We start from the raw sequence: 24,707 nt of genomic DNA, 5'->3' as shown, positions 1-24,707 counted from the left end.
GTGTATATTGAGTTGGTTTCCAGCTGTGTTTGTTTAGGTAGGAGTATTTTCTTCTGCTTGCACCACGGGCAGCTATTCAGGATTCTTGACAGAGTTTTCTTTTGATATAGCTTTCTTGTATATAGTTCTTCTGTAAATGCTTTCAGCATTCATTGTCTTTTTATACTAAGATGCCTTTTATCGTGTCTCACAGAGGGATTTTGTAGATGAGTATCTGAACTACCAAACTTAAAATAGCTTGAGAAGTAGCATGGAGATAAGCTGAGTAAACATTTTTTTTTTATAACTAAAACTACATTCATCAGCTTTTTTCAATCTGAGCAAAAATTTCTGTAAAAATTTGAAAAATTTTTCTTTTTAAAAATGCAAATTCCCTTCTCCCCACAAATTCTCCTCTAATTTTAATTTAGTGTTCAATGAAGTATCTTTCTTTACATAATATGTAATCAATTACATGTTAATACATATAATTATTATAATGAAATACATTTAAAAAATATCATTAGTTTTATATATAATATATATTTGGTTTGGAATCAAAGGAGACATTGGTCTGAATTCAGAATTATTTTAATTTTAGCCCACTAAAATATATATATTTTAAAATTATGTTAGGTCAACACAAAGAACATTTCTGATTTTGTTTAAAACAGTTACCCAGTGTTGAATGATCTGGAGTCCTTAGGGTCCACTCAATATCTGTCTTTGACTTATTTTCCTTTTCTGCTAACCACTCTGTTTGCAGATGTTAAGAACCAACTATTTGTAGCTTTAAATTAGACAACATAGGAACTACATACATTTAATGTTATATCGTTTTGGACTCTTATCTATAATTAATTCATTTAAAAGCTTGTGACAATCTAGTATGCTGTTGCACTGCTGGAATATACATGTTGCATCCTCCTTATTTAAGGATATGTTTCTACCTTGGACTCTGTCTTTAATTGCTTACTATGTGTGACTAGGAAGATCAGAGTGTATAATAATGTTGATAAGAAATTGTATACCTCTAGGAATCTTAACTAATATCCAAACTTTTCTCTGCTGTGTTCTTATTCTCTCACTTTAGGTTGTTTGAGGTATTTCCATTTTGTCCTAAGACAGATTGTAACCTCTTCCAAACACAGCCTTTGTCTGCTGGTGTAGAACAACAGGGCACCTGCCCTTGGATGGGACTTTTTCGTTGTACCATAGTGTAAATTACTGTCATACAGGTTTTAAGACGGCATACTAAATATAATTTTAAAATAATGAAAATATTTAATATTTGAAATAATGGTATTCAGAGGTGCAACTCTGATTTCTTTAGCAGTAAAAAGCTGTATTGTGTTTCTGCAGGAAAAATGGGTCTTTTACCTGTTCTATTTGGATGTGTTATTTTTTTAAACACGAATAGGTTCATCCCATACAGGTTACTTACTTTTGCAATATGTCATAGCTCTTTCCATCCCCCCTAATTCACTGTCCTTGTAGCAGACTTCTCATGTTGTTCCCAGCCCTGTACAATAGCCTGAACTCACCTAGGAGGACAAAAAGGAGTTCTCCAACCAAACTGTATTGTGACCCAGAAAATACACAACAGCAGCTGTGTAGGTAGGGCAGCCTGAATTTCGGGTGAATATAGGTCCTAACCCACATTTTGGTGTGGACAGTGATTAACAAGTACATAGGCCTTACACTCAGGAGTTTTGTAAGAGCTGGATTAGATGGTGGACAGCAGATGAATTACTGCTCCTGATCTGGTGAAAAAGGTCCCGGTCCATGGCAAGGGGGTTGGACTAGATGGTCTTTAGAGGTCCCTTCCAACTTAAATTATTTCATTTTGACTTGAGTTTTTGTTATACTGAGGTGTTCATTTCCTTGACCTCTTTTTTTATATTTTTTTTTTTTATCATCTCTTTTCTTTTATTATAGCTTGTTGACTTTTACCAAGAAAAAAAAAAATGGTAAAAAGGATTTCATCCTCTTATTTGCCCATTGGACTCATCATTTCAATTTCTTGAGAGTAATTTTTGTCATGGAAGGATGATTACATGCTTTTCAGAACAATTTAATTTGATGTAACAATACTGTAGCTGTTGCTAAATCTTCCAGAAAGATTCTGTAGAATATTTATCCAAATTAAGCGCAAACCCCAATCCGTGTCTGTATTTGAATAGTAGCTAACTATACTCTGTTTTGGATAACACATTTGTACTATTTTAAAATGAGTAAAAATTATCTGAGAAAAAAGTAGATTTGTCCTACCAAATATGAAACATTTTTATTGGTAAGGAAATATTGTGACATTCTATCGAAGTGCTGATATAATTTCACAAATGTTTTGAATGATGTTATCATGGGGAACAGGGGACTCTTTTATCTGCGGAAGTCTAGTCAAGAGAGGCCTAACATTAAATGGAGTTAATATACAATTTCCTGTAATTTGGAGTTTAACCACATTGCTATTGTAGGTGGGCAAGAAAGAATTCTGTGATACCAAGCCTGAAATCATTTAATCAGGAATGTAAATCAGTCATGTGCTTCAGTTACCAAATGTTGATAGAATTGGCTATGGTAGATTTTTGTTTTTTAATTACAGCTGCTCTATAATGCTGTTGTGTTACCAGGTTCCAAGAAGAAAAATAGTATAGTATGGCACTCTGCTATGCCAAATGACCACTACTTCTGCCAAGTCTAAATATTACCAGGAATGGGTTCCTCTATAGGATGATAACCACATCCCTAAAGTAATGAATGCCATGCTTCCCTATATGTATTTATGTTTGGATAATTTATTTAAATAATGTTCCTAGTACATGCTTTATAGCCTTCTGCCTTTTGCTACACAAATTTTAGCTTATATTGCAGACTGTGCAAGTCATTTGGCAAATGTAATTTCCATCCCTGCATACTAATCGATTTCTTCACAAACACCTGCTATCAGTTATGATAATAAAAATGCCATTCTAAATTGAAAAGGGGCCAAATGGAGCTTCCTAAGGAAATGACTTAAGTATCTTTCAATGCCTTTAATGTAGTAATGTTCTTGTAGTGCCAACACTTTTTTTGAGCATTTGCATTTTATGTAATTTTACTCCATTACATAATTTTTCTGTCTAAATGGCTCCTCATAACCATTGCTACGAAGTAGTTCATAGTAAGATTGGAGAGGAATTTCTGTGTTTCGTCTCTCATGGGACTAAATCCAGCAACTTTATGTAGTCAGACTTCCTTAGCACAGATCTGATTGGAACATCTGGCTGCTACACTAATATAAATACTAAACGGCTGTATGAGATCCTATAACATCACTGGAAAAATGCTGTAAAGTTGGTGGAAGCTTTGCCCTTGGACTGCATGCCAGTTTCTTCCTAAAATATAAGCCTAAATTTAGCAGCCAGATTGCAAGTAGCATTTGAATTATCCAGGGTCGCTTTATGGCTCCTTCCATCCCAGGAAATAACTTCCCAGCAACAGTCTTTGCCAGAACCTAATAATTTTCAGCTCTGCTGGGTCTTGTCTTAGCTCTGAAATGTCTCACTGGCTTTCAGCTGTACTGTCATCTCCCTTGACAATGTCCTCTGCCTTATTTGTAAGGAAACAATCCATTTTACTGATTTCTTCACATTTTCATTTTCTCTTAGCTTTAGCCGCCCAAGCGTATGCGCTAAAGGAAGAGAACGATAGTCTTCGATGGCAGCTGGATGCTTATAGGAATGAAGTGGAGCTCCTGAAACAGGAGAAAGGACAGCTCTTTCGGACAGAAGAAAGCCTTACAAAGGACCAGCAGCTGCAGTTCCTACAGCAGACAATGCAAGGCATGCAGCAGGTATTGCTAAGGAAGAAAAGAACTGGTCTTTTTTAGGAAAGTAGTACCATGGGGCTGTGCTATACTTAAGGCTATTAGTCATAAAGGTCCTGATTTCTTTTCAGACTTATGACTTAAGTCAAAATCTTATGGATTTTAGATGGAGGAAAGGGGAGGAGGAATTGGTGACATATTTAGGGATAGTTATAAACTGTAAACCTGCTGTTCTTTCAAGGAAACTCCTTATGCATGTTCTAGTTCGGAGCAAATTACTTCGGTGCCTCCTCTGTTGCTCTCCTCACTCAATTCAGTTGGCCCTGATTCTGCAGAAAGGTTCAAGAAAGTTTGTCCAGTATAGCATAGCCAATATTCTTCATTTGCATCCATCTGCATCTTTAAATGCACCTCTGCTTCTCAGTTTTGCCTTTTTTTCTGCTCTTTTGAGGATGACTGAGGCATCTCCAGCTTGTCCAGACTAGCCTCCTGCTAACTTACAAGTGGATAGCAACATCAATGTTATCTCCTGAGCTTTTATCATTTATGCTGTCCAGTGGATGTAACCTTTTCATTCACCCATTTTTTAAAGTGGGTTAGTGCAGCAACAAAGCTTTTTCTCTGACACCAGTCAGTGAGAAACTTCAATGTGTCCCTGCCGTGGGAGGTGCTTATCCACTAATGCATAAGCACCCCTCATTCAAGATGGATGTATGTAACATCTTTCCTGCCCAGGCTCTTGTAGTCAGCTGGCACATGACAGAGTGCAAGGGCAGTGGCTCACCACAACACTGGGTTGAGTACCCAGCTAGAATAGAGCTTCTCAAGATGCCACTGCAGAGGTTCCTTCATCTGTGCCCTGAGGCAACATGTGTGTTCCTCTATCACTCCTGGTTATTAGATTCCAGAAGGGGACAAGTTATACCCACTTCCAGATTGTACTAAGCTGCTTTAGTATGATAAAAACCAGGAGACATTCATTTACATATGAGCTGCCTCACTGGGTTAGGAATTGTATGGTTATCATGGTACCCATCAGATCCGACAAGTCTGTAAATTCTGCCTAACACCAAATAACAGAGCACAAGACAAGCCTACACATGTGTTTATATGAACATAAACGCCTTTAAACCTGCAGAGGTTTAGAAAATTTGGGTGATTTATGGTATAATGGAATTATTCTGAACAAAATATTTGAAAAATAGAAAAGAAGTCATTGATAATTCAGGAATAAAATCTTTCCTGAACTTAGCAATGAAGTAATTAATCAGAAATACTTCAGGTTTCAGTATACTTTAGCTATGCTTGAGGTCTATTCACGATCTTATCCTTATATAAATGGATACTTAAATACTGGCTTCATTAAATTTAACTGCATATAGAAATATTGTGCTAAATTTCAGGCTGGTGCTAATTCTCCATTAAAATTAGTGAAAAGTGGGCACAAAATACTACTAAATCAAAACACTAGAGCTCTAGCCCTCATTTTGCATTATTATAATTTCCTACCTGGGGGCTAGATGAAGGATAATCAAGTCTGTAGAATATAAATAGATTTCTATTGAACTTCAAGCAAATGTTAATAATGCAAGTCAATAACAGAGCTAGCAATGGACACTGTGGTCCCTATTCTTCTGAGAGTTACTATGTTTGTGACAATTTTGCTGTGAGGTTCTGAATTTTTCTAGTTTGCCATCTTGGGGTCAGACCTACTAACTCCCAATGGGATATTAGAGATGGCCCAAGGAGCTGGAGAAGACATTGCAGATAATCCGGTCTGACAATATGCGGAGGAGGGCAGCAACACAGAAGCACGGGAGGTGGAGTTCAGAATATTTGGTGGGAAATTATCAGTCAATTAAGAAGCTGGATGATGGCTTTGGATTTCAATGATTAGCCATAGTCATGACATCCCATAACCTTTGTGCTTTTCATGCCGTTGATGCATGAATATTTAGGAAAACCTCTTTGATTTAGGTAGACTCTGTTTTATTCCAGCTTCATTTTGTAAGTGTTGAGAGATGACAACCTTAGCTGAAATCCATCAGTATAGCAGGTGCTCAGCATCTACAGAAATCAGTCTTTCTATGAAATATTAAACATACATCAGGACTTGAGTAGTAATAATTTAACAAGAAGACCTGTATTCCCTTTTATCCTTTTGTATATATTAAGATTAATTTCAAACAAGGTAAACTGAATGCCATTGAATTCCTGAACCCTGCATATATGTCAGCTTTAAAAAATGTATTCCTCCTCTTTCCTCTTCATTCTCCCACACTTTTTTGTACACCTCTTCTTGTTCTGACTTTGAAAACTAGAGAACAAGTGATTTGAACTGCAGCCTGAAAAGCAGATTTATCTGAGAAAAAGTAGATGCATTTTCAAAAACAAGAAATGTTTTTGTAAACATATTTGGTGCCAAACAGTAGCAAATAACACAACATCACTGTATTTTTAATGTACTTCTACCATCTGGATATTCTTTCCCGCATTTGCAGGACCAATGAACTGAATGTTTGTTTTCTTTTCCATCACTCCTACTGATCCAAAGTAGCATCAGCAAAATCACACAGATATTTGCGTATGAAGTATACCTTATGGGCAGTAATAGCAACTTGCTTATTTATTGTGTCTAAAAAAGAAAATCCTTTGGACTAATGACATTGAACTTATGGGAGTTTTAGTCAACTTCCTCCATAAAACTGTGTCACAGTTTAATTTCATACCCACTGTGAGATCTCAAACAAATGGAAATAATGTCTTGTATCCATGGTAACAAATGAGATACACTTTACCTGATTTTGAGATGGAAATTGAATTAACTTGTCACTGCTGCATAGGTGGTATTGCCTTCAATTTATTTCTATATGAGAACACATATACCAAGCAGATCACTTTTTGAATGGCTGTCTTTCCAGCAGTGTTCAGTATTCTCTAACAATGTCTTTGATCACAAGGAAGGATGTTTTAGTTGTAACTATTTTTACAATACTTCACAGCACAGCTATAAGGATTTTTTAAAACTTGTCTTTCTTTCTGAAATGTTTTACCAGGTACATGACTATAGGTAATGCAGAAAATATCACCTCATAGCTTTTAATGCTTGCCATTCTAAGACTCAGTTTTCAGTGTATATATAATTTCTCCAAATTTTAACCATTTGGGTCAGCATATTCATGTGGAGTAGCAAGCAGAACTCTTTTGAAAAAATTCTCATCAAAATGTTTCAGCCATTCCAAGAACAAAGCATGAAAACTACGCTTTTCTTCTTTGTTGTCCGCCAAGAAAAATTCTTGAGGGAATGCGCTTGCCACCTTCATGCTTTGGAACAAAACCTCAGAGTTTGACAGTGAGTCTCTATTGGATTAATGATGTGGTTTCCGTATCTTTTATAAAATCTGTCTGAAATCTATAATGTTAACAAGCCTTTGAAAAATGTTAGTTTGCCACATTGGAGATGGCACCATTGGCATATGCCCAAGTAAGTTTTAGATTTTTACTGGTCATCTGGGGCTGTTCACAAACCGCCTCCATAGCACAGCCATTGGTGCAATGTTTTAAGCATCAGGTTCACCCTAAGTCCACAGCACACACCTCCTTTAGCATGGCTCTCTAACCGAACAAGTTAGTTCTACCTTTTCATCAGGCTTAATTGACCAAGGTATGGGGCCGTGCTGGCATAGCTGTACTGATTCCCAAACTGGTTCATTTGCCGATAGACTGGTAATTCTTCATGGTGCTTCATTGCATCATGTAAATGTATGATAATGTTCTTTCCTCTCACAGCTCCCTGAGCATGGTGGGCTAAATTTAAGCTCCTGCAGGCAAGGGTGTCATCCAGAAATCCCCATTTAAATCATGTTTCCACCTATGTTTTCTCCAGGAAATGTACACAGGTGCCTACAGTTCTGCTATTGCACATGCTGTGGTGTATCTGGGACATTCGAGAGGCACCTCATTGCCCCCATCCCCTAAGGGGCCTGATTCATTAGCTGAGCTCAGGTTCATATGCCTAACACACAGGGACAGCAGAAGCTCCCAATAGTTGGCGGTGATGCATTAAAGCCTAGCCATAGGGTTATTGCATGAGCAGGAGATGTGCAGGGGTGCCTCTCCTAAAATTAGTGCTCGGAGTGGAAAGCAGGAATAATAGGAACAGTTGTGCGTGACAGGTGTAGGGCTGACATAACAGCTGACACACTGCTGTGGGTGCTGCTGACTCTGTTAGCTCGGGATGCCCCAGCAGGCAACTGAACATATTCTGGCCCTGTTGATGACCCATATGGGTGTCACTCTGATGCAGCATGATGAAATTCCTCTTTTGTCTTGTCTTCCTTTTTTCCCCAAACAATATCAATTTCACTCAAATAGCAATGCAGATTGTGAACCTGAGCACTCAGAAGCCAGGAATTTCCAGAACTACTGCCTGAGTATTTTGCTTTGAATACCTCAGAGGCCCTTCCTCATTCAGTGCTGCAGGCAGAGAGCACACAGTTAATCATCATCTATTCAATACCCTCCTGTCCTTGCTGTTCAATATGCAACTCAAGGTCTTACTGCAAAGGCCACACTGCTCCTGACATTTCCTACTTACTGAGGACTAGCTTTTATGGTTTACTAATCATTTAGCATGTAAAATAAATAGCATGTACATCTGAGACTCAGACACCTTTTTTAAAAGGGCTCTGATAAATGCCAGATGACTACCAATCATTTCAGGCTTTCAGTGGACCCTTTTGTCTAAGTGAGATGACAAGAGTCATCTCTCAGCTTTTTAAGCAAGATCATATACCTCTAATGTATAGTAAACATTCTGAGTAGAAAAGCCAGAAGTAGCTAGTGCTGGCCTCACTATGCTGCCTTTGAAATTAAGTGGATTTCTACCATTCCCAGCCACTGGAGCAGAGCTAGTCCATATTTAGATGACCTCACTCAGTTGACAGAATTTTTTTTCTACAAGCAAAGATGTCATTGGTCAGGTCTTCCCTCTCCTATCCTATGAGAAGTAGGGGTTTATTTCATGGAAGTAATGGAAGAACTGACTATTCCCATGATCCACTCTCTTTCAGTGGGAGCAGGAAAGGAATTTCTGTCCAGGAGGTTTCACCAGCTAGTAGGGCCATTGTGTGACATTTTTCCACATCACTCTTCTAACCAATCAACCACCAATTCCAGTAAGCCTCATCTAACATTTTGGTCTGCAGCTCTCAGATCCTTTACAGATGTCGGTGACTGTCACAGCCATTCCTTTCTCTCACACACAAATGTCCTGAAATGTCAGAATTCACAGACACATGCTGTTCGCTGAGAATTGCCAAATCTGGCCCAATGTGAGTGCCGTGACCATTATAACAACCACTTACATTTGAATATACAGGTTCTAGTAGCAGTTTAGCACTGAAATTAGCATCATTGTTGAATAGATAGAGCATGTTATGGCTATATTTGTTAATATAGCCTAAATGCAGAGGAGATTTATAGTCTATTTTATCCACCTACCTTTTGCTTACCAAACATCTATTCAGCACATAACCCACTCAGTGTAGTTATGCACAACTATAAACTGATTCTTTTCCAAATGCAGTATTAAAGTCAAGAGTAAATAAAAAAGGTAAAAAACATTACCCCTTGTATTTGTGTTTTACCTGCTGAATAAACAGACCAGAATAATTAAGTTGGAAAACTTTTTTATTACTACTCCTGCTGTATGAAGTCCAGTTAGATCTTTCTGTCTTCCTGCAAAAGTGGCACTGGAGTAATAAGGGCAATATTGATCAACACTGATAAATTTCTAGGGAATGGATACAAGTGTGAAGGACTGGACCAAAAGTCCAGATGTTCACTTCTAGGCTTGTCTCTTCTTCTCTCACCTAATGGTTGATATTTGGACACTGGTTAAGAAATATGTTTGCTCCCAGGACCGAGAGAAATGTTCCCATAAGTATTATCTTTGTTCCCCTGTGCTTTCCAGGGCTTTGTACAGTACTGTCCACATTCAAACTTCCAGAAAATGGTCACTCTTTCTGATTATATTAAAAAAAAAAAAAAAAAAAAGAAAAGAAAAGAAAAAAGAGCAGCTGGCAGTTAAATGCTAGTTATTTACCAGGTCTCAGGCAAGCCAAATGAGTTCTTTCTGTGTTTAACAATCTTTCCTTATTGAAAGTATTATTTAATTTCCCACTTCTGCCACCACCACTTGAACAATATTAGGGGAAGTGTAAATAAGGGTCCACAGATGATTTAAACACCATATTCTTGATAGCTGTTCTAGTGGTAAAATGGTGGAGGGTAGCATCTTTTTGCCTAATACCACTGGTAAAGCTGAACTGAGATTGGCAGCAAGAATAAACACTTTGGAAAGAAATAATTAGGTGGACACATTTTATTTAAAATACGAAGTAAATCAACTAATATCTTCATTAACATGCTTGTGTAGTCTAGTGGTAGTGAAGGACAAATCTCCTAAATTTTACAGTTTAGGTATCTTGCGTGAGTTTTAAAAGATCCTTGCTGATTACATAATTTCCAAACGTGTTTGGTGCTTTCATTACTAGGAACTCTGCTTCCACTACTAGGAGTTGTGTTTCAGTGGAATTACACTATTCCCTAATACTGTTCTTCTAATTTAAATGTGTCAGGTCTTTTAACTCTCCTTCAAAATAAATAAAATATTTCTTCTTGAATATGAAATCAAAGTATGAAAAATCTAATTTGCTCTGTTGAGAAAGAGCATTCTGTATCATGCTCATTTGCAGTCTATGACAGAAGAGATGGGATCCTACAGTTCAAGTGCAATTGCATGGTGAGGAGGTATCCACAATGGACACGTACAGGTGAAAGGATGGAAAAGATGAGGTTACTATGAATGGACGATCATGTCTTATTTTGACTGTGCATCGTACCACGTGCCAGCTGGTTGTCTTGTAGGACAGATAAGAGGGCAGGGGGAACATGATGCTCATCTGGGATTGGCTTTCTTCCTTTGATCAGGATCAGAGCAAACTGTAAGCCCACCTGTCCAGTCACCTATTGCCAGTAATGTAAAGAACTAGGTAATATGCCAATCACCTAATTTAGCAAGATAGGAGAGAGCTTTATTAATGAGTTGCAATGGGCTTTGGTCAGATTTCTCCCCTTCATAGGTCGCCATGAAAATCAAAGGGTTTGTGTAATCTGCTGTAAAAGTGAGATCCCAGAGAGGGATCCCTGATGCTAGCATTAAGTATCTATTAGTAAACTGCAAGAACTTCATTTCTGAGAAGAGGTGTTGGTTCTGTAAGGTTCCTAACAACCTTTTCATTATTTATTTGCTGTGGAAGTCCATAGCTGGATAATGAGAACTTGTCTTTGTTGAAGAGCAAGATATGTACACTGCCTCTTGTAGTTGCTGTGGCTGAATTACTGTGCCTTATAGAAACAAAAAAAAGTTGGGAGCTAATTATCTGATATCTATTAGGTATTCTTTAGAATCACAGAACATAGATCAGAAGGTATGTCTGGAGGTCACATACACCAACCCTCTGCTCAAAACAGGGGCTGCTCTGGAGTTGTCTCACTTTTGCTCAGGACCTTGTCCAGCTATGTCCTCAGTGCCTCTGAGGATGGAAACCACAGATTCTCTGAGCCCTTGTTCAAGTGTTGGCCACCCTCACTGTGGAATATTTTCCTTATATCTAAGAGAACTATTCCTTGTTGAATATGTACCTATTCTCCCTCAGCTCTTACCCAAGAAAAGCCTGAATCCGTCTACTCTGTAACCTCATTGTAGGTAATTTCAGTGTGTCCGTGTCCATCTGCTTGTTTTTTCATTTGGCATATTTCTTGGGTTCAGTCTTGCCTGCTCCTAGTCTGATTGCTGTAAAGCTGTAGGATCTCTGCAGTCAATCTAGCAGGGGGTGGGAAGCACAGTAAACATCTCCCTGAGGAAGCGGCTGTACAGAGTTCTTCAGTTGTCCCATCATATGTACTCAGCCATCAAGTGAGTGTCCAGCTCCCTGGCTCCCTCTGGGGTGGTTAATCTGTGGAGCTAACATATTCAGCATGGTCTTTGCCTCTGGCCAGAGAGCCAGGAAAACTCACTTTGTAGGTGGATGTCCAACAAGCAGGAGCTGAGCTGTTGACCTCTATGCTGCCCACATGCAGTGACTGGGGCAGGGGGTCAAGGCTAGGACTCTTTACTCCTTGAAACTCCATGATCCATCCAAATAATGCCATCTGTGTAGTTCCAGTGAGAAAGGCAGACCCTAAGAGGTGGGAGCAATGAGGAACATTGTGCTGTTACACTGTCTCTTTTAACTCTCTTGAAAAAATCCATAATCATAGTCTATTTTAATAATTTGTTGTCATACATTAGGATGAATGTAAGTTGCGCTGACGCTGCAACATGGCTAACTTCCTTCAGGGCTCATTTCTAAAGCTTCTTTGACTTGTCTTTCACATTCTCCTGTTTCCTTGGTGATTTGTCTGGCCTCATCGGCGTCTTGTTACTAATGCATATTTGCTCAGCTGGGAAGTCACTTTCTCATTATTTCTCAAGCCTGCCATGTGCTGGCCATTCGTGATATGAAATCCTGTGTGTGTTACAAAAAGAAAAAGACGCTCTTCCAGACAGTCTGTGGAAGTACTGGGAGAGGGATTTTTATTCTTATTTTGCAATTAGTTGTGTACCTGGGATTTTATTTTGATTCATTCTTTCTTTTCCTTCTACCTAAGGAGGATTCAGAAAAGAAATATTTACCATTCTTCTCCTCTGTATTTATGAACAGCCTCTAAGAATTTTAAAACACTTATTTTCCTTGATGATTTTTGTCCTTTTCCATTTGGCAAATTCTACCTTCTTTTTCTTTCTACAAAATAAAGTTAGAAGAGACACAGCAAGGTTTTACTTTAGGGAAAAGAAGAGAATAAAACCTCAGAAATTGCTAGCATAAGTGAGTATTTTAATTTTCCAGTGAACTCTGCAGTCCTTTAAATGCCTTTGCTTTCATACTTTTTAGATCTCTGATTGTAGTGTAGTTTAGGGGAAAGGGCTACACTTTTGCACAAGTGAGAACTGCTTCCTGGGGTTACTGTTTGGTGTGCAAGCCTTGGTTTCATTTGGACTGAAAATGGTGGCTGTGGTTGGGATACAGCCTGCCTGTCTGAGGCACATTCTGGCTTCATTTAGGCACCTAGTGAATCACATCTTCCCATTTTTCCTGTATAGGGATATATTTCCTATAGGTAGTAAGTAGAAAGTAATATGCTGCCCCAAAACATTATATGGATAGGAGGATTCAGTTTGCCTGAGTTCACTAGGTGTCTACGACGGCCATTAACTGAGTTGGCTCAGTTAGGCTGTGTAAGATCATCCCTCTGTGACTGAAACATGCATTTCAGAAAGGTTTGCCCCAGATCTTCTCTGGACATTCAGCAGCTACTCCAGAAATGGGAGAGGGAGTCTGTGCCTCCTTCCCACAGCTGAACAGGCTGGATTTGCTGAAACTGCCTGCACAACCTGTGGCCAAAATCAGTGCTCCCACCTCAGAGGTGTTCTTTTGTCTGCTCCTTTTTTACTTCCCTTTCTTTAGGTCTGTGTAACCTGTTCATACTTCATTTTGAGCAGCTGTAGAGAAAACCATAGCCAAAATAGCAAGGGCAGGACCATTCAGCAGTATAATGGCTAAACTTGTGGCAAATGCTGGTTTTCCTTTTTCATTATTCTGTCAGCTTTACAGTATCTTAAGTACAGCCTCAGGCCCCATGGTCTCTTCTGATCTGCCTCCCTTTTCTTAGCATGATAAGTTGATGGTTTCATGCTGGAAACCACACTTTCCTTCTGAGACCCTTCTCTGTCCTGCCAGGCTCAGTGGGAGACCACAATTCTAGATATGTCCATAATTTATGTTTAAATGTACACATGTAACACTGCCTTTTGGGGAGCAATGAAGAACTGTGAGCAGGGAGGAAGAGAGGAAAGAGAAAGAATATTTCATGGCTGCACAGTGGTATACAACAGCAAGCTATTACTTTCCCTTTAGGTCTTCTCATATATTTTGAGGCACTGCGTGTTGTTCGTTTTTTAGCATTCTTGGCCACACTGGCACCACATTGTACACAGTCTGAGCAATTCAGCTGGCTTCAATAATGCCATCTATATTTAATGTTTCAGAAGCTGCGAAGATTGGTTTAAGACGGTAATTTTCTGTCTGCACTTCTGAGATCTACGCAATATGGGCGGTACTGAACTGTCTCTGACAGAGATTCAGCATTGGAGGTGGGAATGTGTAAAAAAAAAACAAAATAAAACACACACACACTTCCCCCATATAAAGAAATTAGCTACCCGTTTATGTACAGGGAGGATTTCATCCCCATGAATGGAGGAAGCTTAACACTGGAGAGTGATATTCACCATTTCTATACAGAGCAGCTCCAGAGCTGCCACAGGAAAGAGGCAATCTGTCTTGCCTTTTTTTTTTTTTTTTTTTTAAATACATTAATTGATCTCTGGAGACACAACATGTAGGGTAATTTTTTTCCCTTTTCCTCTCTCCTCTCTGGAAATTCCAGTAAGAGGATATCAGTGGTGTCTGCCAGTCTGACCTGGGCTTACTTCCTGGCTTCACCTCTTGGGGTAAACCATGGTGACAAATGTTTTTGGTTCCCATGAAGATTACCTGAGTTTCCAGATTGGTGGTGGTAAAGCTCTAGACTGCACAGGTGTCTCTCTCCAGGATCCTCAGAGCTGCAGTGAGCACCATAAGATGCTTTTCTGCTTCCTGACACTGGGATTTTTGCTCAGGGAAAAGGCCTTTGGATAACTTACAGGAGATCCTCAGAGACCCAAAGAATTACATGCTGAGGACGCTTGGAAGAGAAGAGTGAACCAGGCATTTCCTGGCTGTGTAACTGAGAAGTTCCTTTGAGGAAAGTGGGAAGCTGCTGTCTGAATGCCATGGCTATGTCATGAAGCTAGGGACATCAGGGCTTAAAGGAAATGGCCAGAGAGATGAGACAAGATTGAAGGAAGGGACACTTTGATAGATATGTTGGCAGTAGCTGTGAGACAAGCCAGCAGGACATAAGAGGTGGGAAGTGGGGTAGCAAATGCTGCATGGGTAGGTGGGCAGGGGGGGAAGTTCTGGTAGAAAGGCTAGATGAGATGGCAAAGTAGGTGGAACAGTATCAGACAGAACAAACAGTAAACCCAAGAAGAACAGTTTTTTATTTGAATTGATCATGGTGTATACTTGCAAGCAACCCGAGGAGCAGAAGAAATATCTATAGGATGAATTTTTAATAAGCACATTTATGTGAAAAACAAAATAATTCTGAATAATTAAATATAATCATCTTGGCATCATTCATTACAATCTTTATGGAGAGGCTGTCTGTTTATAAGCGGGCATGACAGCAGTCCCTGTTCACGAAACTTGCCTCATTCCTTCCAGTATAACATCCTCTTCCCATTTGCTGCTAACTTTGCCGAACATCACGAGTTTGAGCTGAAAATTTTCAGGCTGTTCGTCTGTCTTAGGCTGACATTTTTTTTCATCAAATTTATTTCTTCGTTTTCCAAACCGAGACTAGTAGAGAAAAATATGCTGTTTGGCAAGCATAATTCCTCGTTACAACTTGTTAGTGGTGGCATCAGGAAAAAGCAATGTCAGCAGCTGACCCATGCAAAATTAGCAGGTTCTGCAGCTTTTAGAGATATGTACAAGGAAGCAAAAAAAAAGAAAAAAAAAAAAAAATTTAAAGCCCCGGAGGATGGCTTCAAGGTTTATGCAATTCTGACGTCTTTGGGAGTTGGATGGGAGGATCCCAGTTCTGTGAGTATAAAACCTTGTGTGTGACTGGGAATATAGTACGTTAGTTACAGATACTCTGTTTTCCTCCCCCATGAAAAAGGAGCCATTTGTTGCCTTTGAAAATAAGAGCCTATGCACACACAATAAGCCTGCAGTAGTTGACGGTTTAACCATTAAGACTGCTGGAACATTTTATCTCATATCAGGTGCTTTGCAGCTCACACTGCAACCAGAGTGCACGCTCTTACCCTGGGGAAACAAAGCATATTAGGTATTTTCCTGGGATTCCTGTTCCTGGCTGGTCCAGAGCCAAGTACAAGAGCAGGGAGCATCTGTCTCTCTCATGCTTTCAGAGCAGAGAATATCTTCCACACCACTTTCTCCAATGCTTGGGCACTCTTGGAAAAATTGCCTCAAACACAAAACAGAAAAAATCAGGATCAAAGGAAGGGGAATAAAATTAGACTAAATCACAGTGCAAGAGCGTAGTAGGAGATGTGAAAATAAAAGAGTGAAAGTTGGTGAGCTGATCTGCAATATGTAAGATTTGGCCATGTTAAAAACATGGGGAGGGGGTGGATAGAATGGGGAAGGAGATTTCAGTTCTGGTGGAAGTGTAACAAGTTCAACCCATAAGTGAAATTTGGTTTCCCATTTGTAACAGTCATTCAGTAGTGAAAAGGTTTTCCAGGGGCAGAGGTGGACTGAAAACTCACTTAGGATCTTCCAGATGGGAGTTTATATTGTTCAGAAGGATGAGCTCTAGAGCTTCTCCCAGAAACTGGAGTAAAATCTCTGAGACAAGATGAAGTCTAGATGGTGGTGGTTTTCTTTTCGGATATGCATGGCTATTCCCTTCCTTCAGAGGCTGTGGAGCAAACAAAATCTCTAGTGACGTTCTCCTCCTCAGATTCCTTAGTACTTGTAGCACCTCACTGGGACAGTGATGATAATCAAATCAGATTGACTGGAGACAAACAGAACGGCTTCCCTCCCCCAGTAGATAATTGGCTAGATGCATTCCTGACTTTGTGTGAGGATCATTTCGTCCATTTTCAGTCCTCCATTTGAATCTTCAGAGGCTGACCACACTGGTGAGACATAACTGCTCAGAGAAGACTCTGCGATGTGGGGCAAACATGCCTTTCCCTTAACAACCTTTGCCATGTTCAGGTGTGTAAGGTCCAACAGATTGCAACTGGGAAGGACAAGACATTTCACCAGCCCCTATTAGGTGACACATGTGCTTGCCAAACCACAGGTGTCTCCACTAGTGACTCCTGAAAGGGCATAAGCTATCTTTCTGGTGTCTTGTATGCTCTACTTCTGAGGATGAAGTACCTTCTTTCTAAATTGCAGAAATCAGCTAGAGCTATCCTGGATAAAGCTTAATGGTCTGTAATAGTAAGAGGTTACATGGGGTGACCAAATGTCCCTTCTGGGCTAAAAAGTTATGAAATGTCTGGAAAGCTGTAACTGTACTAAGGACCTGCATGGGTATCAATGTGTGACATGTGACAGTATAAACAAGTTCAGTGAATCTTCTGAAAATATAGGGAATAGTATCCAAAAGGCAAGATAAACACAGGCCTGAGGTGGCAATCCATCCCCGGTCAGGGAATGCCAAAGAACAACTTCCCACACAAAAATAAGTTGGGCAAAAGCATCAGTGGAACAGACCTTGTTATTTCCTGGAAAATCTTGAGTTCTGAAATGCTCTTGTGCTGCAGTAGAGTCAGTACATATACCTGAATGTCTCTTAAATGTTCCCAGGGAGTATTCCAGGCAGAAAGACCCATCAAAAAGCTCACCTAGCTGGACTGTAGAGTGTGTGAGATATAATCAGACATATAACCACATTTATTTCTACTTCAGTGGCTGAATTAATCCATCATAGTGGTGTTCAGTACAATAAAAATACACTATATCAGTAACTCCATCAGTCCCTGAAATGTCACCTGTTCCCAAGCAGCTCTGAAAACAACACTGGTGACAAGTCGTTTGATGCCTGGGACTTCCAGTGCAGTGAAACAAGGCCAGGGACTATTTCTAGGTTTGCTGTCTGTAACTCACCAAGATGCTGAAGACCTGCAACATCAGTTTCAGTCAGAGTTACCAGTCCTAAGCACAAGCATAAACTAAGCTTTAGATGCTTAGATACATGGTTAGATAGAATCATAGAAGCATAGAATGGTTAGGGTTGGAAAGGGCCTTAAGATCATCTAGTTCCAACTCCCCTGCCATGGGCAGGGACACCTTCCACTAGACCAGGTCACTCAGGGCCCTGTCCAACTGGACCTTGAAACTTCTCATTCAAGAAGTCCTTAAAAAGGAGTGTGCTTACAAGCAATATATGGCCCTGGCAAATCATAGTTTCCTTTCTTGACCACTAAAGGAAAACACCATAAACTCCTTTTTAATCTCATCTTTGTCTCCTTCTTGCTTTTCAGCAGTGTCTAACATTCATCACATCAATACAAAAATATATAATTATTTTAGAACTAATTAAATCTACTGACCTGTTCTTGACAGTCACAATAAACCTATGCTGAACCTAAAGCTAGACAAGACCAGGGGATGTGAGCTTTTAAAGATGTCCCTACATTCCAGAATTCTCTTCATTAAAACAGGTTTTGGTCACAGCTTTTTGTTTTGACAGTTCAGATTAGCAGTCTTCCTGGCTGATATATTGATTGTAGGGCATCAGTCTTTCTGATCTAATAAAATATCACTGCACAAGGGATAAAAAGGAAAGCTTTTGTCTTCTTGGCAACTCAATGTGAAAGCTTTCCAGAATATTGCTTTGCATAAAATGAAAATGGCTGTGGGCCAATGACTAATTATATTAAAGAGCTGTGCTTTTAAATTATTTATGTACCATAATGTTTACCCTAGTATTATTAAAAGGAGCACATATACTTCTACAAATAAGATTTTGGTTCAGATGAATGTGACAGTCGTGCTGTGGGTGATATACTGTACCAGGAGTTTCTACTTTAATGTAACAAATAGCTTAACACACGTTAACAGATGTATTATTCACAGAGCACTGCTGCAGAAGGAGATGCAGATGAAAATAATTTACCTCTGGTCCATTTAGACACCGCAGATTATGCAACAATAATAAATGTAGGAGCAGACTGCAAGGCATTGTTTGAAATGAGGATTTATCAAACTGAGGATTTAAAACCGCTTTGGATCCAGATGACGCTAACCAGAAATTTCTTTTGTTTGTGCAGCAATTGCTGAGCATACAGGAAGAATTAAATAACAAAAAATCTGAACTGGAGCAAGCCAAGGAAGAACAAACACATACACAAGCAATGCTTAAAGTCCTGCAGGAACAGGTGAGTATTTGTGGCGGGAGAAAAATGCTGGCTAAGGGGATGGCTTCACCTCCAAAAAATCCATAGAAGTCTGATCACAGCGTATCCTATGAGCAAGACAGAACCTTATGTGGCCTGTGTGTCTGCTCTGATTACCATTTGTGAATGCAGCCGAGGCTAATATAGAGTTTGAGAAAACAGTGAAAAGGGATCCTTATTTTATACTATCCAGTATCGAATGTCATGTCTGTAGTTACGTTTCCTCTTATCCTTCTACACAGATATCAGCGGTGTGTATTTTCTCTCTGAATGAACAGAGAGAGTTAAATATAGCTGAAACAAAACAGCTGTTTCTTTTAAGACTAGTATTGAAAAAAAAAAAAAAAAGAGCTTGGCATGTCCTGTGTTATTCATGCAGATAGGAGTATACAAAACACTTTATCATAATGCATTAAAAAAGTAGTTATCAATGCACTTATTTAAGCAGTGAGAAGCAAACCTCTGTAAATCTGATTATCATGCCTTCTATGATACTAAGGTGTCTTACGACACTGAGTATATCTGATAGTTTTAGAAGCAAAAAGAAAATCTGGTGTTAAATCTGTAAATGTGTAGATGGACCACTGCGTTTTATGCAAGCACAGTGTGCTCAAATACATGTTGTTTATAGACCATGTGGCTGGGACACACTGAGATCACAAATCCCCACCTGTGCTGCACACGCAGTTTTGCGACCTTATTCTAGTCCTTCCTGTATAAACTTTGAGCTAAAATATTTGGTGACTTGGTTAAATGTTTGCAATTCAAAGGCTGTGGGATCTGAATTGGTTAGATGGCAGAGATTCAAAATGTTGATGATTCTTATGTTCAAGGTTTTTCAGCATGTAGGTCTAAATATGTCTGCAGACAGATTTATACATTAAATGTATACATTGGGAAAACTAAACTATGTTTAGTTTAGATTTTTTTAATACTTGCTATGCAAGCTGTGCATTGTTCCACATTTAACATTTGTCTTTGAACATATCTAGTGACAAATATATTCTAGAAACTAATAATTTAGATTTGGGGGGAAAAAAAAGAAGCTTTTGTGTTCAGATACACGTTCTTAGCACTTGTGGTTACAGAGATAACCTTCCAAATGAGAGCTGATACAAGACTGTAAGTCACAAATGCCATGAAGAAGAATGGATCTGGTAATGACAGAATCTTTATAAACGCAAAATCCATGAGATCTCTTGAGTTAATTGCATCTCATTTCCATTTTTACATGGCATCCAAGGTATAGTGTTATGAAATACTTAAAAAATAAAAGTGAAATTGCATGAATTTACTTTGCATCTTGGTAGCAATTAAATGCTGAAAAACCATATAGGAAGATCTTACAATGCTAGGCCCCAGCAGGGACCACCAGGGCAGACTTCTGAATCTCTGCAGACTCCTACTAATTGCAAATCAAATGTGTGCTCATGCTAGGCAGACAGACGAAACAGTAGCTGGAAGAAAGGCAGGATGGATCTGCATTTCTCTTGAGAATTAGTTCTGAAACATGCCCAAAGCCAAGACTGTAAGTAGCCAGAATTCGTAAGGAGTGCTACACAGCCAGTGTGCTTCTCCAACAACCCTGAACCAATTCCAAAACTTTCCCAAACAGCAGAAGCCCTAGCAGTAATGACCCCCACTTGCCAAGGCTCACAGCTTTCCTTTACAAGCACCAGAGCTCATCTGTGTGTTATGTCCACAACGAGTATTGAAAATCGCCCATCGGACTCAAGTAAATATGAACATTTCTTTGAAAAATAAATAGCACCAGGCTCCTGCCTCGATTGCATGGCTTGGTTTTGTGATATGTTTGCTAAAATCTGCCTTTTCATCTCAGGCTGGCAGGGGTATCCCGCCTTGCCTCACCATGGACATGTTTGCACAGACGGGTGCAGCTGTGTCTGAACACATCTGCTGGCTCAGCACATCTTGCACTGATCCGGTTGCACCAACCCAGCTGTGTCCAGCCTGGGATGTCCTGCTGGGAGAGGTCCCGTTGGCTTGTTCACCATATCGCATTTCTTTATCCAAAAGGCTTCTGGATCAGATCTGTCCCATGGCCACTAGGTCTAGTTTGTCAGATGGATTCATGCCCACTGTTTTGAGTCACACCTACCCCACCACAGTATTAGACTTATCAGAGATTTCTAACTCCTCAACCCTTCTCCTTTCCTTTCAGGAGGGCCCTTGGTTGTTACTGGCACTAGCTCAGTGTCTTGCCTCAGCATGCTCTCTGCTGGTAACATCGCACTTGCTACCACTGACCTGCGATGGATCTGTCCTAGGGGGTAAGGCAAGTCCTGTTTTTCCAATATTGTATGTTTTTCTGAGGTTCCTATTCCAACATTTCACTATTTAGGATGTGAGAAAATAATTCAAATTTTAATTTAGAAAAAAAACAATATTGGAAAAAAAAGGGACTTTACCCCATTAGCCTGTGGGAATGAGGCTACCCATACGTTTTCCACCATTATCTCCACTGGTTCACCTCACCTTCTACTGCAGTGGTCCTAATGTAGATGTGGATGCTAGCACCTTTTTGCTTGAGCTCTGGCATCCTTTCAGAACATGGCACGCAGTAAAAGAGATGGAAAGACTCAAGCATCCTGTCTACATTAGATTAACCAGTGGAGCAGTGCCAGGGCAATGATGGTGGGAAACCATGGTGGGGTGAAAGCCTGCCAGATCAATGTAACCTAGAGGCTGAGCTCACTCTCCCATCAAACGCACATGTGGCTGATGGGGGGTGGCATGTCACCAGCAGAATGCATGTGGAGCATTGCCCAAGGAGCCAGTAGTCACCAAGGGCCGAGGCACTTTATCAACCTGAAAAAGGAAAGGTAAAAGGTAAGTAATGAACAGCACTCCTCGATCACTCAGGGCATGGCATTAACATGCAGAGCAGTTTTGCATACCCAAGCACGCTCTCCTAACCTCATATTCAGATGAGTAATTCAGCTGAACTCAACAGGACTGCTCACATGAGGTGAATTTCTATAATGAAGAATTGGCAGAATCAGGAAATGGCTCTTCCAGTCACACTGTGATGCAGAAATATCTAATTCTGGTGCTTGGCTGGAAGTAGCCAATCTCAGCTCATTCCTACCAGACATCCTCACAGTGAGGTGGTTTCACAGGATCTTTATTTTTTCAGTCTAGGGAAAACAGGTAGCATTCATTGGAAATGCATCACCCTGCTGTCAGTATAAATTGCAGACTTTTCGAGGGTATTGAAAGATAAGCATCAGTGAATTGAACCAGGAGACTTGATGAGTTTGCAGTCCCCAGCTATCCTCTGTACTACTTGATCAGGAATTGTTACCCCCTTCCCTCTCTGTCAGGGTGGGTTTAGTGGCATGAGCAGCAGTTCCTGAACTGGTGCAGTTAACAGCCCTGCATAATCAATTCTCTCTACAATTACCTGAAAGGAGGATGGAGTGAGATTGTAGCTGGTCTCTTCTCCCAAGCAACTAGTGATAGGACAAGAGGTAACAGCCTCAAGCTGCGCCAGGGGAGGTTTAGATTGTATATTAGGAAACATTTCTTCACCAAAAGGGTGATCAGGCATTGGAACAGGCTGCCCAGGGCAGAGATTCAAAGATTTATCAGAAGAGTAAAAGGTTCCAAGTTCTTCATTTAAGTGTACAAACCTCCATAGCTTAGTTGCTCAGGAGAGCTGCAGTGTCTCCTCATTTCTGTGTTTGTTTAGTCACAGGATGAACAACTGCATCTTTCCCTGTGGCTTTGAAGTATGAGCTAGGACATTCCTTAAATATCCTGGGAGTGATTTTTACAATGCCTAATGTAATGTAATGTATTGGTTTTCCCCAGAAAGTCAATTTAGGAGGAAAAATAAAAAGTTTTGGTTCAGATCATATATTTGGAATTGTCAGTTTGTCCTCAGTTCTTTCTGCCACTGGTTATATAAAAAAGCTGTTCTTCACCTCTTTTTCCATCATACCCAAGAGCCATGTCAGTTATTTGGATGCTTCCTCAGGAAGGAAACATAGTCACACTTTGGCATCTTAAACAGTTCAAAATATATCGTTCAAAAGTAATCATTAGCAAAATACTATTTAGCTAGTGGCAACTGGCAAATATTGTAAAGTTTAATAGCAACAAGAATGGGAAATGAAATTGTTTATTATTCTTGAGACCCAATTCTGTACACCTTTTATGTCTTGAAACTGCTTTCTAATCTTATTATTTAAAAAATAATGACCCAGTCATATTATTTTTCTTTTTTTTTCCAACCTATCAAGCCTTAAGTATGTTGGTTTCAAAATGGCTTGAGCAAAAACTCATTAGAATTATATGCTCCATCTGTTTTTCTCATCGGAAGCTTTATAAAATGCTCCTTCAAATAAATCAAAGATAACTGTGTGAAATACTGAAGTAATGTGCTTGTTTTGTTCTGTTTTGGTTTTTTGTTCACTCTTTGCAGTTAAAAAGCGCCAAGGAATTAGCAGAAATCAATGGGCATGATGAATCTCAAGCAAATGTAGGTACAGCTATCGATATATAGATTTCAATATATATACCTATATATATACGCATGCATATGGTCTCAAATTTACTATTTATGTCTTAAAGCTGATAGAATGGCTGAATGATTTGCACATCAGGTTTGAAGTGCCCGTTTCTTTTTTTTCTTGAAGCCACAGGTTCAAATCCCAGCAAACTTCATTTTGAGGTAGATAAATTGGGTTCCATGCAATTTACTTTGTAGGATTTATTTGGATGAGACTTTAACAACCAATGTCCTACTAGCTGTATGTGGGTGTTAAAGATACCATGGAAACGACTGCAAGAGAAATGCTTTGCCTTAGTGCCCTGTCCAGGATTACTGAAGCTACAAAGTTATATTGTTTGTCTTTTTGGCTGCCACCTTGCAGCTGAGCAAGTCTTGCCATATTTCAGTTCTGAGTGAAGTGATTCGTACACACATATAATTTGGAAACAGTTGATTTGCACAAGAAGACTGAATTAATTTGTTGAGTCATTATTTTGTCCAAAATCGTTAAAGAACTTGTTAAGGTCATGCTTTTTCAAACCTGCCACCAAAAAAAGATTGCTTCTGTTATTCCCTTTGTGATTGCAGTCAAAACAGCAATTTGGATCAGGGGAGAGAGAAAAGAGGAAAGCTTTTGTGCTATGTTTGTCATCCAAACCATGCAGCTTTGTGCTTTGTCATAATCATATGAAAATTAAAACTGATTATATATGATATCTTCCTCCTAACCAAGAGAACTAGCAACAGTCTGAACACTAATATATTTAACGCCTGTTTTAGTCAATGTGTTGTCTAATGGCACAGCCAGGAAAGCAGTTTTATTTTAAACCTGAAGGGAAGGCTCAAATTTCGTGGACTGCTTTGTGATAAGGAACTGTTGTCCCCTCTTTTTTAATCCTTTCTTGAATCTCATTCATTGTGGTCTGTTTCCGCAGTGAAGTCGATAGAGCCTCACAGCTCTCAGCATTTGAACAGGAGACATTCAATATTGTCTGATAGCTCCAACAAATCTGCAATTGCAGTCTGTCTGCTCGGCGTCTCATTGTCCCTTTGAAAGATTCTGTTTGCAAACCAAAATAAAGACATTAATCCACTGATGATCTTGAAATGCTCACGTTTGCTACCTAAAAATTTGTCATTGTACAACAGCTGGTTGCAGGTTTCCTAAAGGAATTTACAAATGTAAGACTTAGAAACTTTCTAAAGGAACTTGCTTCCTCTCCAAAAATGTGGATGAAACAATG

General features: G+C 39.5%; 1 protein-coding gene across 12 annotated transcripts in view; it reads left to right on the top strand.

The window, feature by feature from the left end:
* ENOX1 (ecto-NOX disulfide-thiol exchanger 1) overlaps nt 1–24,707 on the top strand; it is a 376,319-nt gene that overhangs the window by 329,011 nt on the left and 22,601 nt on the right. For 11 of the 12 annotated variants that reach the window (XM_030472916.1, XM_030472995.2, XM_030472985.2 and 8 more), the window contains 3 exons: nt 3,630–3,814; nt 18,822–18,929; nt 23,395–23,451. In XM_030472916.1, the coding sequence (XP_030328776.1) occupies nt 3,630–3,814; nt 18,822–18,929; nt 23,395–23,451 (350 nt within the window). The remainder of the gene's footprint in view (nt 1–3,629; nt 3,815–18,821; nt 18,930–23,394; nt 23,452–24,707) is intronic. The other variant, XM_030473000.1, reaches the window with a different exon arrangement.

Source organism: Strigops habroptila, chromosome 2 (assembly GCF_004027225.2).
Source record: "Strigops habroptila isolate Jane chromosome 2, bStrHab1.2.pri, whole genome shotgun sequence".
Taxonomy (NCBI): domain Eukaryota; kingdom Metazoa; phylum Chordata; class Aves; order Psittaciformes; family Psittacidae; genus Strigops; species Strigops habroptila.
Note: the sequence above shows the minus strand (reverse complement) of the source record. Positions and strands in the feature narration are given on the sequence as shown.